This window comes from Schistocerca cancellata, chromosome 1, assembly GCF_023864275.1.
Source record: "Schistocerca cancellata isolate TAMUIC-IGC-003103 chromosome 1, iqSchCanc2.1, whole genome shotgun sequence".
In the NCBI taxonomy this organism is placed as follows: domain Eukaryota; kingdom Metazoa; phylum Arthropoda; class Insecta; order Orthoptera; family Acrididae; genus Schistocerca; species Schistocerca cancellata.
In genome coordinates, this window is record NC_064626.1 from 600,076,447 (window position 1) to 600,092,945 (window position 16,499).

Consider the following 16,499-nt stretch of genomic DNA (forward strand, 5'->3'; position numbering starts at 1 on the left):
ACTATGTTGGAGTGGGAAGAAAACCTATTATGTGGTACTACGGAAAGTACTCCCTGCCATGCACTTCACAAGTAATGATATATATGTAAATATGATTGCCATGGAATTTCTGTTTTTTAAAGTCTTTAACAAGAAGTTCACGCCATTCCAGTGCTTCAGTTTCAAGATAACTTGTGACAAGTTTAATTCTAACTTTTATATCCCAGAATAGCGCTTAGATAGCATGAAGAATTATTAGGGAGACTAAAAGGTACACATCTCCTACATGTTGGTAACTTGAAAATCTGTTTGATTGGTGGATTTCGATTTCTAGACAAAACTTTCCACCACCTGCTGTATTTTCAACAGTTCTTGATATGGGCTACCTTATTTTGGTTTGTACACCTAGGAAGTATTCATTCTGTATGGATTTATTTTTTTACAGAATTCAATGCTACTTGTTTTACTGGTTCCAGTATCTTTAAATGCACTAGATGTGTATTTTCTTTCAGTTATTATTTTGATAAATACCTTCTGTAAGCTGTAGTGTTAACATTTCAAGTACCTCACTGATGTGTCTGATGTCTTTTCTCAACTGAGACCTTTCCTCTCTTAACTCAACGATGTCACTCCAGTTTCACAAATTGAGGAAATGAAGTGCCCTATGACTACAGTAACAATGAGTCACGGTTGTAATCAATCAGCTCATACAAATATCTGGGTGTAACAGTTTGTATGGAAATCAGTATCTCCATCTACACAACACTCCACAGCCACCACATGGTACATGGTGGGGGATACCTTTTACCACTACTAGACATTCCCTTTCCTATTCCACTCGTATGTGAAGTGAGGAAAAAATAACGGTCTGTGTGCTTCCATACATGCCCTAATTTCTCTTATCTTATCTTTATGATCCTTACACGAAATGTCCTTTGGCAGCTGTAGAATCGTTGTGCAGTCAGTCTCAAATGCCAGATCTCTAAATTTTCTTAGTAGTGCCTCATGAAAGGGATGTCGTCTTCCTTCCAGGGGATTTCCATTTGAGTTCACGAAGCATCTCTGTAATACAACGGCGATTCAATTGAAAACCTTAAAATTCTGTAAAATATTGAAATGTTTTGTGGTGGAGTTGGTAGGTGGCAGTAGTTTCCTTGAGATTCAGAAAGTGAGCAACAGATGGCAGAGTGATGGTACAATGCAGGAGAAGGCAGCAGCATCCACAACAAGATGACCACTACAGTTGAGCACAGGTTTGAAGATTAATATTGTTTCAGCACAAAATATTGCTCACAATGCACTACATTTCAGTAAGGTGTCAGCAAGATGGACACCACATCAGTTGCCTGCCGAACTGAAAGACTCTTGCACCGATGCCTGTGAAGAACTTTTGTATCATTTCTGTGTCGAAGGTGATGCAGTTCTGGAGAAAACTGTTATAGGCAATGAGACGTAGATTCACTGTCACCAACCAGAAATAAAAACATCGAGCAATGAATGGTGTCATAGCTCATCACCAAAACCAGAAAAAATTCCACACTCAACCATCTATGAAAAAGTTGTGCTCATTCTGTTCTGGCATACAAATGGAGTGACTTTGGAGCTTTACATGTATAGGGGAGTCATATTTACCTATCTTATTCAGACATGATGAAAAATCAACTTTGCCCTGCAATCAGGAGTAAACAATGAGGATTTCTGACTTCAGAAGTATTGCCACAGCATGACAATACCTGATTGCATATGGCCTGTAAGACTGTTGAGACTGTCCAGTAAATTGAATTTTATTGTGTAGTACATCCCCCTAATTCTTCAAATGTCACTCGTAGCGATTTTCATCTATTTGGTGCACTCAAAGAAGCAATGGCAGGCAGGCATTTCAGAAGTGATGAAGAGGTGAAAAATGTGTGGCATGACTGTCTGAACCCGTAACCAAAAGAATTTCATCATGGTTTCTATCCACTTCTGAAGCTGTGGAATATGTGAATCGAGTTTTTTTTAAAAAGGGCGTATCTCATGCTGAGTAAATTTTTCAGGACACACAAAAAACTATCAACTCCAAACTACAAAACATAGATGCTTTTTCTTGGTTTTATGTGATTAGTACAGTAATATCTGAGTTTATGTGAGAAGGATTTTCTCCTTAAGTAATTATGCTATGTGTAATTGAACTATAAATTTCATTGATTTACGCTCTTTTAAAAAAATACATCCTAAATTAAAAAAACCTCATGTCAGAATTAAGAAAACTTTGTTTTTTTTAGTTTCGTTTAATTATTTTTCAAAGGTAAACAAAATACTATTAAGAGCAATGGTTTATGATACAAATCACGATAATTACTAAAAAAATATAACACCAGTACTGCCATCAACTAGAGTACATAAAATGCATTCTTCTTATTCTGTGGCATTTTCAGGTTCAGTTGGCCAAGAAAATAGTTCTGTGTAGAAATACATGTACTCTTGAGGAACGTAGAGTTCGATTTTCTTCAGGTCTTCAATCTTTGCTCTTTCCCAGAAGAGTATGATGGTGATGATGGCAGAGCAGGTGTCATTGAACTGAGAGCCATGAAGAAAGTGTGGCAGACCAGATCATCTATTGTTGAATACCCCTTAATGTAACCCTGTCTTTCATGGGAATAGACAAAGTGATAAAGAATACTAATTGAAAACTTAATTCTTTCATTTCCGGGTCTGCTTTTAGTCTCCTCAGAGATAGCATACTTTTTGTAGTGCAATGGCCACCAGCTTTTGAAATCTAGAATTTCTGTGGTTGCCACTTCTTTCACCACAAACTTTCCTGGTACAGAACTCTCTATAATATGACAAGCAACCTCGTGCACTGAATAGATTCTATCAGTTTTTTTAGATGTTTTGCGATGATTCCAAAATTCACGGTCACAAGGTAAAAAACTGTGGCCTCACACAGGGAAAAATTGTTGTCTTTTCTTAAATCGACCTGTGTCTGTGAGTGAGAGAAGATATCGAGAAAGTGTCTGATTTTTGTTGTGGCTTGTGCAGTTATCTGAAAATAAATGGAGCTCTGTTTTATTTTGAGGCACCTCTAAATCAGAGAAAAAAGAACAGACCTCATCTGGGGATTTTCTGCCATTCCCTTCATGGTAAACATACAATGTACTCTTCTTTTCTTTAATGTTACTGATGCAGAATATACTAACAGTAAGCTGTCTTAAATAGAAAAGCTCCTGAACTGGAATCTTCTGCATTTGGGCAATTGTGATGGACAAAACATGGCTTTCTTTTTGCCCCTCTATAGATAATTCATGCTTGAGAGCAGAATAAACCTTCCTACTCTTGCGTTTATGTATTAATAGTTCGGCTGTAGCTGTCCTTTTAGCAACCTCTTTAAGATCAGGGGCTTTAATTTTCTGTTAAGTTCTTCACAGGTACAACATACATCTACTTGAAGGCTACCAAATCTGTAGCCAAAACTCTTGTTAAAATCGTTTCAGTATGTGTAGTATGAGACAGTTCTGAATTCAGGATATTTCATTCTGAGCAGTTTCCACATTGTTTTTATTGATAGCTGAGAGCTCAGATAGCATATTTTGTCCTGAGAATAATGCGATTCATACAGTGGGAAAGATCTAATATGATCGTGAATCGCCTCATGCATTTCAGGTGCGAGACATCTGGTAATACCTCTATCTCTTTTTATCTTCTGGAGTACATCCAGCCATTTTTGAATCTCTGATTCTTCTGACTCGCTTGTCACTCACAGAAAAAACTGAAAGAAAAGCTTTCATGCACACCTTCCTTCGATCACTTCCTACAAGAATGTGGTAAGAGAAAGTAGCAATTTTCACAACCTTGGGATTAGTTCTACCCTCTGGTCTTCTCTGTTTAACTTCACCTACATCAGTCAAACCTTGTAGATACAAATCCTGGGCATTCTTACTAAGAATATTGTAAAATTTTGAAAACACATCCAAAGGGTTGTCTCCCCCCAGATTGTCTAAACACTTTCTTGTGCATCTAACAGAAGAAAGAAACAAATGAGTAATTGTTGCTGTAAATACAAGTAGTACATGGTCATTCTGAAGATGATGGAGGCTACTAGTTAAAACAGCTTTGGTTACCTATCAGTAATATTGTTATTAATTGTTTTAATGATAAACATAAAGTATAGCTTTGAAACAGTAATGTATTGATAAATCATTAACACAAAAACGGTACAAAATAATGGAAGCAAAGTGGCGTACCTGCAGGAAAATTCAGGTTTTTTAGCCTCAGGTTTTTTAGCCTCACATGGTTAACATAACCTTCACCCTTGAGTCAGGCTGCTTTTACTTTGTTTACCTTATATAATAACGGATTGGCACCTCATTTTCTTTTTCAAGATTTGTCAGCGTAATCACCACTACACACGCTATCAATGTCACTCGTTTTATCGTTTGATGTGAACTAATTGTCAACTGAACAGCAGTGGAACAAAGGCTGTATATCACAGGTTATGGCAAACTGAAACAGCTGTTTACAATGCAGCCAACAGTTTTTTTTAAGAGGCGGGAGTCAGTGACATACGCTCATTCAAAAAAAAAACTGCGATCTTCGGTCTAGGATTCTTGCTCAATGTGGAGCATTAGAAACCCCCTTTTAGAACTAATCAGTAGGCATATCGGGTTTCTGAAACAACAAAAAACTGAAAATCGGTGAAATGATGAGTTATCCCCCTTTAAAAAAACTCGATTCATGTGCATTCAGTGTCAGGAGACTATGTTGGAAAATGACATGTAAATATTTTTTTATTCATTTTCACAATTAAAAATATTATAGCACTTATAAGGTTTTAATTTGAATCACTTTGTGTGTTGATCGAACCTACTGATAACAAATCCTTTAATCTGACCTGGTGGGGATCCCACACACTTGAACAGTATTCGAGAATAGGTCACATTGATGTTTTATATGCAGTCTCCATCATAGAAAAGCTGCACTTTACTAAAATTCTCCAAATAAACTGAAGTCGACCATTTGTCTTCCCTAGTACCACCGTCATGTGCTCATTCCATTTCATCTCTCGTTGCAAAATTACATGTAGATATTCAGTTGACATGACTGTGTCAAGCAACACACTACTAATGCTGTATTCAAACATTACAGAATTATATTTTATACTCATCTGCATCAATTTACATTTTTCTACAGTTAGCATAAACTGCCATTTTCACAGCAACTACAAATTTTGTCAGTCATATTGTACCATCCTACAGTCACTCAGCAACACCACCTTCCCATAAACTACAGTTCTTCAGCAAACTGCTCACCCCATTAATCAGATCATTTATGTATACAGGGAAAAGAGCAGTCCTATCACACTTCCCTGGGGCACTCACTATCCAGGGCAACATACTTCGTTCTTTTACTGTAGGAGTCTTTGAGCCACTCACGTACCTTGGAACCTAATCTGTATGCTCGGACCTTCGTTAACAGTTTGCACTGGGGCACCATGTCAAACACTTTCTGGAAATCTAGGAATATGGACTCTATCTCTTGTCCTCCATCTGTGGTTTGCAAGATATTATATCAGAAAAGGGCAAGCTGAGTTTCACATGGCTGACACTTTCTAAATTCTTGCTGATCGTGAACAGGAGCTATTTTTTCTCAAGGAAATTTATTGTATTTGAACTGAAAATGTGTTCAAGAATTCTGCAGCAAACCGATGGTAAAGATATTGGTCTATAATTTTGTTGGTTCATTCTTTTACCCTGTTACTTACAAGAGTCACCTGCACTTTTCTCCAGTTGCTTGGGATTTTGCACTGGGTGAGATATTCATGATACATGCAAGATAAGTAAGGGGAATTGGGATTCCACCAAGACCCAGCACTTATTTGTTTTCAACTCTTTCAGTTGCATCACTACACTGGAGGTATTACTGTGTCCACCATAAGGGAGTCTGACCGATGGTCAAATGACGGTATGTCTGTCTGATCCTCAGCCTCCTTCAGTTTATTTGAAAATCAGTTCATTACTAGAAGTTTTGTGTGTTTTACACAATCTGCAGAGGTGCCATGTACATTTAATTTAACAGCATCATTTTCTCCTCTTAAAACTGAAATTCATGACATTTGTTTTCTTTACGTTCAATGTAACGTTATTGCATGTTGACCAGTTGTAAACTTCATTGAGGTTTTCATTTGCTTTCTCTGTGATGAATCCTTTTGTTTTTTCATTGAGTATAAAATTTCTATCAGTAAAGATAATTTTTCTCCCATGAGTATCGCCAGGGGGTAACTTGTAGTTGTTTAGCAGGGACAGTATTGGACCTAATATTCTACCCTGACCAACTGTTTTATAAATGTAATTTGGTTTTAATCATTAAACCACAGTCCATACTGTTTAAGAAGAGCGGTGACAGTTGAAATGGCTTGGCACATCTACCACAACCAATCACAGAACACGATTTTTTACATGTCTCTGTGACACTACCTCAGCATTCTGCAGCTCTATAGACATTGCAACCACCAGTAGCTTTTTGCACTTCACAGCTGAAAACTGGCAACAGCACTGTCATCTGTCAAAACTCTTCTTTCTGACACTGCATTCTCCAGTGAGTGGATGTATTAGTTTGATTAGATTTACTGATCAATCTGCCCCTTTTTAATCAATGTTGAGGTAAATGTTAAATGGGTTTTGATGTATTACAGTAGTATGTTTCAATCTGGTGAATGTTATATGGATTTTGTTGTATTACAATGGTATGTTTAAACAGAGACAGTATTAATATTGTAAGAATTTGTGTGCATCGGTTTGACTATATAAATTAACGTGAGTTACAGTTCTTGAGAACGACTTTATATTGATACAAGTAGAACATGTGGTAACCAGCAACTGGCGCAGAAGCAGTTGCAACAGAGTCAACAGAAATAAAAAAATTTAAAAATAGTGTTGAATCTACAGCTATTAAATTGTTTTCAGATGCTTTCTTCAAGAAAAATGTGGCTGGTAAAAAGAAACATTAAAATTTACAAGAGCAGAGAATGAGGAAAAACAACTTAGAAGGGGATGAAGGTTACATGTGGAAATATGTGAAAACTCCAAAGTTAGAGATTTAGTGGTGTTCTGAAATTTATGTATCAGTCCTCCACTTGTTAAGTAGCTTCAGTGCCAACTTGTCATAATTATGAACAGCATTCACTCAGAAACAATATACAACAAGCCAGTATAAGGTCATATAATACCTTACCATAACTAGTGTGTGGACAGGTGTGTTATTTTGTGATATCAATTTAGTCTAATAAAAACCATAAAAATTTCAAGCAACCAGCCACAGATTTCAGATAAAAATTTAAGAACTGCGATATCGCTCATCAATTCTGTTAGGCCACTACTTCCTAATATTGATTTGCCTGAAGCCCTAGTTTATTTTCTGGAGGTGCTAGGAAATTAGCTGAAATGGATAAATAGAGATCATGAAAAAAAATTTACCTGCTGCGAACAGTAACAACAGCAATTGTAATTATGTATTTGTTGTGTAAGGTATATTAGCAAGAAAAATAGAAGAGACATTCAATATGATCAGATTCTTAGTTTTACCTTCACTTAGAGTACTGAAATCATAAATTTTTCGCTCTTTCTTTTGTGAAAAAACAGTCAGATCACATTTTTATGTTATTGACAGATTGGGTACAGTTAAAACAAAAGCTTTCGTCCTTTATTTTTTTCTGTGTTCTTCTTCTTCTTCTTCTTCTTCTTCTTCTTCTTCTTCCTTCTCCTCCTTCTTCATTACATATTGTATTGTTAAATATTCCACATTTCTACGTATACTTTGTGTTTCTTCCATTAGCACTTTGTTCTTTGCAAATTGCCATTCCAGTTTTAGGGATATAGTTATGTTCAACAGGTTTCAGCAAAACAGTATTCTCACTCTCTTTGTCTCTCTCTCTCGTTTTAAGCTTAAATTTTGTTTTGTTTGTTTCATGTTGAATGCAGAAGACAGATGGGAAGGAGGAACACTCAACAATCATAAAGTGTCTGCTTGTCCAACAGCAACAACAGCTACATCTGCAACTACTAGCAAAGCTAGCAGTGGAGTTGGAAATGCAGGAACAGGAAACAAACGTCCTATCCAAATAAACAATAATTTGGGCACACCTGTTTGGAGTCAGAATAGAGTTGGGTGTACGAGAAACAACAAGCCTAATTCAGAAGAGAGGAAAGGTATCAAGTTCAGTTAAAGTCTCTTTCCTTACATTAATATCTTTGACAAATTGCCTATTGGCTTCTGTCTCGGGTTCTTTGGCCGACGTTCATCTAATGATTTTTCTGACGTTTCGCCAGCATGAGTCGCTGGCATTGACAAAGCTTCACCCTCCATTGCCGGTGGTGAACTGGAGCCGAGCTCGCGGGTGCAGACTATATGTACCTGGCGCGCCAACGTCCGAGGGCTGCTCCGCGGTCATTTCCGGTGCGGTTCTCCTCTTGCTACCTGCAACGGTCGTTCGCTGCAGTACGGGAAGCCAGGATCCGTTTCCCTTGAGGCTTTCCTCTTTCTTGTTCAAACTGTTCGCGTGTTTTTGTATTTCTACAGCTTCTCTGAACAACCGCGTGTGATAGTGGTTCTCTACAGCCAGAAGTTCTGTGTCTGCGAATTTTATTACGTGGTCGGTCTCATTCAGTGTGTGCTCTGCCACGGCTGATTTCTCCACCTGCCCCAACCTGCAATGTCGCTTATGCTCTTTGGTCCTGGTGTTAATGGATCGTCCAGTCATTCCGACATAAACGTTTCCGCATGCGCATGGTATGTGGTATATTCCCGACACTGCAAGTGGGTCTCTTTTCCCCTTCGCCGATCTAAGACACTCTTTGATCTTCCTTGTCGGTTTGAAAATCATCTTTATGTCATGTTTGCGCAATATATGGCCGATTCTGTCCGTCACTCTGGGAATGTATGGCAGAAACGCCGTACCCGACATTTCTTTTTCTGGTTCCTTACTTCGCCGAGTGTTTGGCTCTGTTACACTTCTAATATAATTTGTGGAGTACCCATTGCTCCTCAGGACAGTTTCCAGGTGTTACATTTCTCGTTTGAGGTGTTGCGGCTCACATATTCGTCCTGCTCTCGTTACGAGCGTACTAATCATGCCTCTTTTCTGGCTCGGGTGGTGGTTTGACAGTTTGAGCAGGTATCGGTCCGTGTGAGTCGGTTTTCAATACACGCTGTGTCCCAGGTTTTCGCCGTCCCTTGTGACCAGCACATCTAGAAATGGCAGTTTCTTGTTCTTTTCTACTTCCATGGTAAATGTTATGTTGGCATGGAGGCTGTTCAAGTGTCTTAGGAAGTCACCGAGCTGTTCTTCACCATGGCTCCACACCATGAAAGTATCATCGACGTACCTGTACCACACCTTAGGTTTGCAAGTCGCCGAGTCCAGTGCCTGTGCTTCGAATTGTTCCATGGAAAAGTTGGCCACCACTGGACTGAGAGGACTACCCATGGCGACGCCTTCCAGCTGTTCATAGAAATCGCCATTCCACGTGAAATAGCTCGTGGTGAGACATGCATGGAAGAGCTTTCTGATGTCTAGCGGGAAAGTGGAACCGATGTGCTCCAGAGCGTCACTGAGTGGCACTTTTGTAAATAACGAAACAACATCAAAGCTGACCAGGATGTCGTTTGGTGCAAGTTTCAGTTTCTTCAGCTTCTCAATGAAATGTCCTGAGTCCTTAATGTATGTGTCGGTCTTCCCCACGTGTGACTGGAGCAGAGAGGCCAAGTGTTTTGCCAGTTTATATGTTGGTGATCCAGGAGCGCTAAAGATCGGTCTCAGTGGAACGTTGTTCTTATGGATCTTGGGTAATCCATACAGCCAAGGTGGTAGGGCTTCTGTGTTGCGCAGGTTTCTCTGTATGTCTGCCAGCAGATAAGACGCCTTGATTAATCAATTCGTATTCCGTGTGATACATTGCGTCGGATCTGTGCTTAGTTTTCGGTACGTCGTCGGATCTAATAGGTCTTGGATCTTTTGCACATAATCTTCAGTCTTCATTACAACGGTCGCATTCCCCTTATCGACAGGCAGTACCTGCTCAAACTGTCAAACCACCACCCGAGCCAGAAAAGAGGCATGATTAGTACGCTCGTAACGAGAGCAGGACGAATATGTGAGCCGCAACACCTCAAACGAGAAATGCAACACCTGGGAACTGTCCTGAGGAGCAATGGGTACTCCACAAATTATATTAGAAGTGTAACAGAACCAAACACTCGGCGAAGTAAGGAACCAGAAAAAGAAGTGTCGGGTACGGCGTTTCTGCCATACATTCCCAGAGTGACAGACAGAATCGGCCATATATTGCGCAAACATGGCATAAAGACGATTTTCAAACCGACAAGGAAGATCAAAGAGTGTCTTAGATCGGCGAAGGGGAAAAGAGACCCACTTGCAGTGTCGGGAATATACCGCATACCATGCACATGCGGAAACGTTTATGTCGGAATGACTGGACGATCCATTAACACCAGGATCAAATAGCATAAGCGACATTGCAGGTTGGGGCAGGTGGAGAAATCGGCCGTGGCAGAGCACGCACTGAATGAGACCGACCACGTAATAAAATTCGCCGACACGGAACTTCTGGCTGTAGAGAACCACTATCACACGCGGTTGTTCAGAGAAGCTGTAGAAATACAAAAACACGCGAACAGTTTGAACAAGAAAGAGGAAAGCCTCAAGGTAAATGGATCCTGGCTTCCCGTACTGCAGCGAACGACCGTTGCAGGTAGCAAGAGGAGAACCGCACCGGAAATGACCGCGGAGAAGCCCTCGGACATTGGCGCGCCAGGTACATATAGTCTGCGCCCGCGAGCTCGGCTTCAGTTCACCACCGGCAGTGGAGGGTGAAGCTTTGACAATGCCAGCGACTGATGCTGGCAAAACGTCAGAAAAATCATTAGATGAAAGTCGGCCGAATAACCAGAGACAGAAGCCAATAGGCAATTTGTCAACAAGTGGCCATGAAAGCCTCAACAATTTTGTATTAATATCTTTGTTAGTACAATCTCATGAATGGTAGTGAGTAAATTGTGTTTGTTTCATACTGTTCTGTTTTCCCCCATTAAGGCTAACATTAATGCTAAATATTACTTAATATTAGGGTAACCAGAAAATAACCTCCGTTAGGTTGTTAATAAGCCAATGAAATAGTTACAGCAAATGTAATAGAAAAACCTTAAAAGTACACATATGTATAACTTCCCTGTATCCAATATTGGAGAGCCCTGGCAGTAGTGACAATATACAGGGTGGTCCATTGATTGTGACAGGGCCAAATATCTCACGAAATAAGCATCATACGAAAAAACTACAAAGAATGAAACTTGTCTTGCTTGAAGGGGGAAACCATATGGCGCTGTGGTTGGCCCGCTAGATGGTGCTGCCATAAGTCAAACGGATATCATCTCAGTTTTTTAAATAGGAACCCCATTTTTATTACATATTCTTGTAGTACGTAAAGAAATATGAATGTTTTAGTTGGACCACTCTTTTCGCCTTGTGATAGATGCCGCTGTAATAGACACAAATAGATGGCTCACAATTTTAGACTAACATTTGGTAACAGGTAGGTTTTTTTAAATTAAAATACAGACTGTGGGTACGTTTGAATATTTTATTTCGGTTGTTCCAATATGATACATGTACCTTTGTGAACTTACCATTTCTGAGAACGCATGCTGATACAGTGTGATTACCTGTAAATACCACATTAATGCAATAAATGCTCAAAATGATGTCCGTTAACCTCAATGCATTTGGCAATACGTGTAACGACATTCCTCTCAACAGCGTGTAGTTCACCTTCCCTAATGTTCGCACATGCATTGACATTGCGCTTACGCATGTTGTCAGGCGTTGTCGGTGGATCACGATAGCAAATGTCCTTCAACTTCCCCCACAGAAAGAAATCCGGGGACATCAGATCCGGTGAATGTGTGGGCCGTGGTATGGTGCTATGACGACCAATCCACCTATCATGAAATATGCTATTCAATACCGCTTCAACTGCACATGAGCTATGTGCCGGACATCCATCATGTTGGAAGTACATTTCCATTCTGTCATGCAGTAAAACATCTTATATTAACATCGGTAGAACATTACGTAGGAAATCAGCATACATTGCACCATTTAGATTGCCATTGATTAAATGGGGGCCAATTATCCTTCCTCCCATAATGCCGCACCATACATTAACTCGGCAAGGTTGCTGATGTTCCACTTGTTGCAGCCATCGTGGATTTTCCGTTGCCCAATAGCGCAAATGATGACGGTTTAAATTACCGCTGTTGGTGAATGACGCTTTGTCGCTAAATAGAACACATGCAAAAAATCTGTCATTGTCCTGTAATTTCTTTTGTGCCCAGTGGCAGAACTGTACACGACATTCAAAGTCATCGCCATGCAATTCCTGGTGCATAGAAATATGGTACGGGTGCAATCGATGTTGATGTAGCATTCTCAACACCGACGTTTTCGAGATTCCCGATTCTCACACAATTTGTCTGCTACTGATGTGCGGATTAGCCATGGCAGCAGCTAAAACACCTACTTGGGCATCATCATTTGTTGCAGGTCATGGTTGACATTTCAAATGTGGCTGAACACTTCCTGTTTCCTTAAATAACATAACTATCCAGTGAACGGTCCGGACACTTGGATGATGTCATCCAGGATACCGAGCAGCATATGTAGCACATGCTCGTTGGGCATTTTGATCACAATAGCCATACATCAACACGATATCGACCTTTTCCGCAATTGGTAAACGGTCCATTTTAACACGGGTAATGTATCACGAAGCAAATACCGTCTGCACTGGCGGAATGTTACATGATACCACGTACTTATACGTTTGTGACTATTACAACGCCATCTATCACAAAGCAAAGAAAGTTGTCCAACTAAAACATTCATATTTCTTTACGTACTACACGAATATGTAATTTTAAAATGGGGGTTCCTATTTTAAAAAAAAACACAGTTGATATCCGTTTGACCTATGGCAGTGCCGTCTAGCGGGCCAACCACAGCACCATCTGGTTTCCCCCTTCAAGCTAGACGAGTTTCGTTCTTTGTAGTTTTTTGTTTGATGCTTACTTTGTGATATATTTGGCCCGGTCACTGTCAATGGACCACCCTGTATAAGGGAAAAGTGAATTGAAGTTTTTGTTGGAAAGGGCACTCAGCTTAGGTAGTTCATGCAGCAATGTTGACTATCATGCTGCGGTAGTTTAATGGTTAGCATTTCTGCCTAGCAAGCAAGAAGACCCGGGTTTGAGTCCCGGCCACACCACGAATTTTAATTCATTTCGTCTGCTTTGATCATTATGCCAGACTATTGATTTGTAGTCTCAGGCTCATTCTCAGGTCAATTGTTAAACTTTTATCTGCCACTTATCACTTCTGTCACCTCTGGCAATATTTGTTGATGTGAAAAACGCCAAGCTACACCATGATTTGGAATCCATGTTAGACTATTGTGTTCAAAACAATCTTTGTGTTGATGACCGCTTTACTTATGTTTAGGCTATCTCCTTCACATTATAATGAAAAAAGAAAATTCTTACACCCATCAAGTTTTGTGGCTTTCAGAAAGGAATTTTGCTACCCTACAGGCATAGAACCTGTGGTACTATAAATGTACAGCAACAATTGGACTCAAAAATAAGGTGAAACCTACAGAAAGTCCTCCACTAACTGAGTTATTGTGAAGCTTCGATTTTTTGGAATTTTACCTCTGTTTTCTGTACCATTCATTGCTAATTTCTATCATCATGAATATTCACCCTTCCACTTTTAAACAAGCCACACCATTGACACACACCTTCACTTACCACTTTGAGTTTGTATAAACTACATATCAGCTTTGAGATTTTGTCTCTCACTAAGTACTGTTTCACTTAACAGATTACGCATCGGCAGATTTTTAAATACATAGCATGTTTTGAATGTTTACTGTAGACAAATAAGGAGCAGTGTGACTTTATTGCTACTGTAGCTCTAAGTACATTTATGCAAAGAAACACATGAGTGGCATGATACCCAGCCAAAGGCTTTAGCAGAGCTGAGGAATTGCCTATCCTATCATTTCTACAGTTCATCTTTATATGTGTCCAACACCAAATTTATTTGCAACAGAGATAATGGGCAGCAGCAAAGCAGAATTTAACCACAATTTATGCAAGTTGGCATGTAAGTAACGGTATCTGAAGAAATGGATGTCTTGACTACTTTCATAAAGTAGTAACTGAGTTTCTTTAATCAGTTAGTAAAAACATTAAAGATTGTAGAATATCCAGTTGGTGATCTCCTATGTTGGTTAAATGAGATATTCTGTGATATTGGCTGTTTTTACTAATTGATCCAGAACAGATCACTGTTATCTTCTTAGCATGTTGGTTAAAATTATCGTTTTCTTTAAATTTAATGTTATCTATATCTACATGTGTGCTCCAGAAGTAACCTTATGGTGTGAGAAGTGTAGCTTTGTACCACTGTTGCTTTACCTGTATCCCGTTCCACTCGAGAGCAGGTCATAGGAAGAGCATTTATGCTAAACCTCCACGTGAGTTCAAATCTGGTGGTCTTTTTGTGTGTTATACATAAAAGGATGCAATATACTGGTTGCCCCCCCCCCCCCCCCCCCCCCCCTCCAATGAAGGAAACAGGGGATCAAGTAGGTAAAAAGATGAGGGCTAGTAGAAATCCTTGGGTAACAGAAGAGATACTGAATTTAATTGATGAAAGGAGAAAATACAAAAATGCAGTAAGTGAAGCAGGCAAAAAGGAATACAAACGTCTCAAAAATGAGATTGACAGGAAGTGCAAAATGGCTAAGGAGGGATGGCTAGAGGACAAATGTAAGGATGTAGAGGCTTATCTCACTATGGGTAAGATAGATACTGCCTACAGGAAAATTAAAGAGACCTTTGGAGAAAAGAGAACGACTTGCAGGAATATCAAGAGCTCAGATGGAAACCCAGCTCTAAGCAAAGAAGGGAAAGCAGAAAGGTGGAAGGAGTATTTAGAGCGTCTATACAGGGGCGATGTTCTTGAGGACAATATTATGGAAATGGAAGAGGATGTAGATGAAGATGAAATGGGAAATATGATACTGCGTGAAGAGTTTGACAGAGCACTGAAAGACCTGAGTCGAAACAAGGCCCCAGGAGTAGACAACATTCCATTAGAACTACTGACAGCCTTGGGAGAGTCAGTCCTGACAAAACTCTACCATCTGGTGAGCAAGATGTATGAGACAGGCGAAGTACCCTCAGACTTCAAGAAGAATATAATAATTACAATCCCAAAGAAAGCAGGTGTTGACAGATGTGAAAATTACCGAATTATCAATTTAATAAGTCACAGCTGCAAAATACTAACACAAATTCTTTACAGATGAATGGAAAAACTGGTAGAAGCCTACCTCGGGGAAGATCAGTTTGGATTCCGTAGAAATGTTGGAACACGTGAGGCAATACTGACACTACGACTTACCTTAGAAGAAAGATTAAGGAAAGGCAAACCTACGTTTCTAGCATTTGTAGACTTAGAGAAAGCTTTTGACAATGTTGACTGGAATACTCTCTTTCAAATTCTGGTGGCAGGGGTAAAATATAGGGAGCGAAAGGCTATTTACAATTTGTACAGAAACCAGATGGCAGTTATAAGAGTCGAGGGACATGAAAGTGAAGCAGTGGTTGGGAAGGGAGTGAGACAGGGTTGTAGCCTCTCCCCGATCCTATTCAATATGTATATTGAGCAAGCAGTAAAGTAAATGAAAGAAAAGTTCAGAGTAGGTATTAAAATCCATGGAGAAGAAATAAAAACTTTGAGGTTTGCCAATGACATGGTAATTCTGCCAGAAACAGCAAAGGACTTGGAAGAGCAGTTGAACGGAATGGACAGTGTCTTTAAAGGAGGGTATAAGATGAACATCAACAAAAGCAAAACAAGGATAATGAAATGTAGTCAAATTAAGTCAGGTGATGCTGAGGGAATTAGTTAGGAAATGAGACGCTTAAAGTAGTAAAGGAGTTTTGCTATTTGGGGAGCAAAATAACTGATGATGGTCGAAGTAGAGAGGATATAAAATGTAGACTGGCAATGGCAAGGAAAGCGTTTCTGAAGAAGAGAAATTTGTTAACATCGAGTATAGATTTAAGTGTCAGAAAGTCGTTTATGGAAGTATTTGTATGGAGTGTAGCCATGTATGGAAGTGAAACATGGATGATAAATAGTTTGGACAAGAGGAGAATAGAAGCTTTCGAAATGTGTTGCTACAGAAGAATGCTGAAGATTAGATGGGTAGATCACATAACTAATGAGGAGGTATTGAATAGAATTGGGGAGAAGAGGAGTTTGTGCCACAACTTGACTAGAAGAAGGGATCGGTTGGTAGGACATGTTCTGAGGCATCAAGGGATCACCAATTTAGTATTGGAGGGCTACGTGGAGGGTAAAAATTCTAGATGGAGACCAAGAGATGAGTACACTA

At 39.6% G+C, this 16,499-nt stretch overlaps 1 protein-coding gene across 1 annotated transcript in view; it reads left to right on the forward strand.

The window, feature by feature from the left end:
* The window catches only part of LOC126182244 (uncharacterized), a 218,222-nt gene that overhangs the window by 13,549 nt on the left and 188,174 nt on the right, over positions 1-16,499 (forward strand). Inside the window, exon 2 of the mRNA XM_049924834.1 lies at positions 7,935-8,162. Coding sequence (XP_049780791.1) covers positions 7,935-8,162 — 228 coding nt within the window. The remainder of the gene's footprint in view (positions 1-7,934; positions 8,163-16,499) is intronic.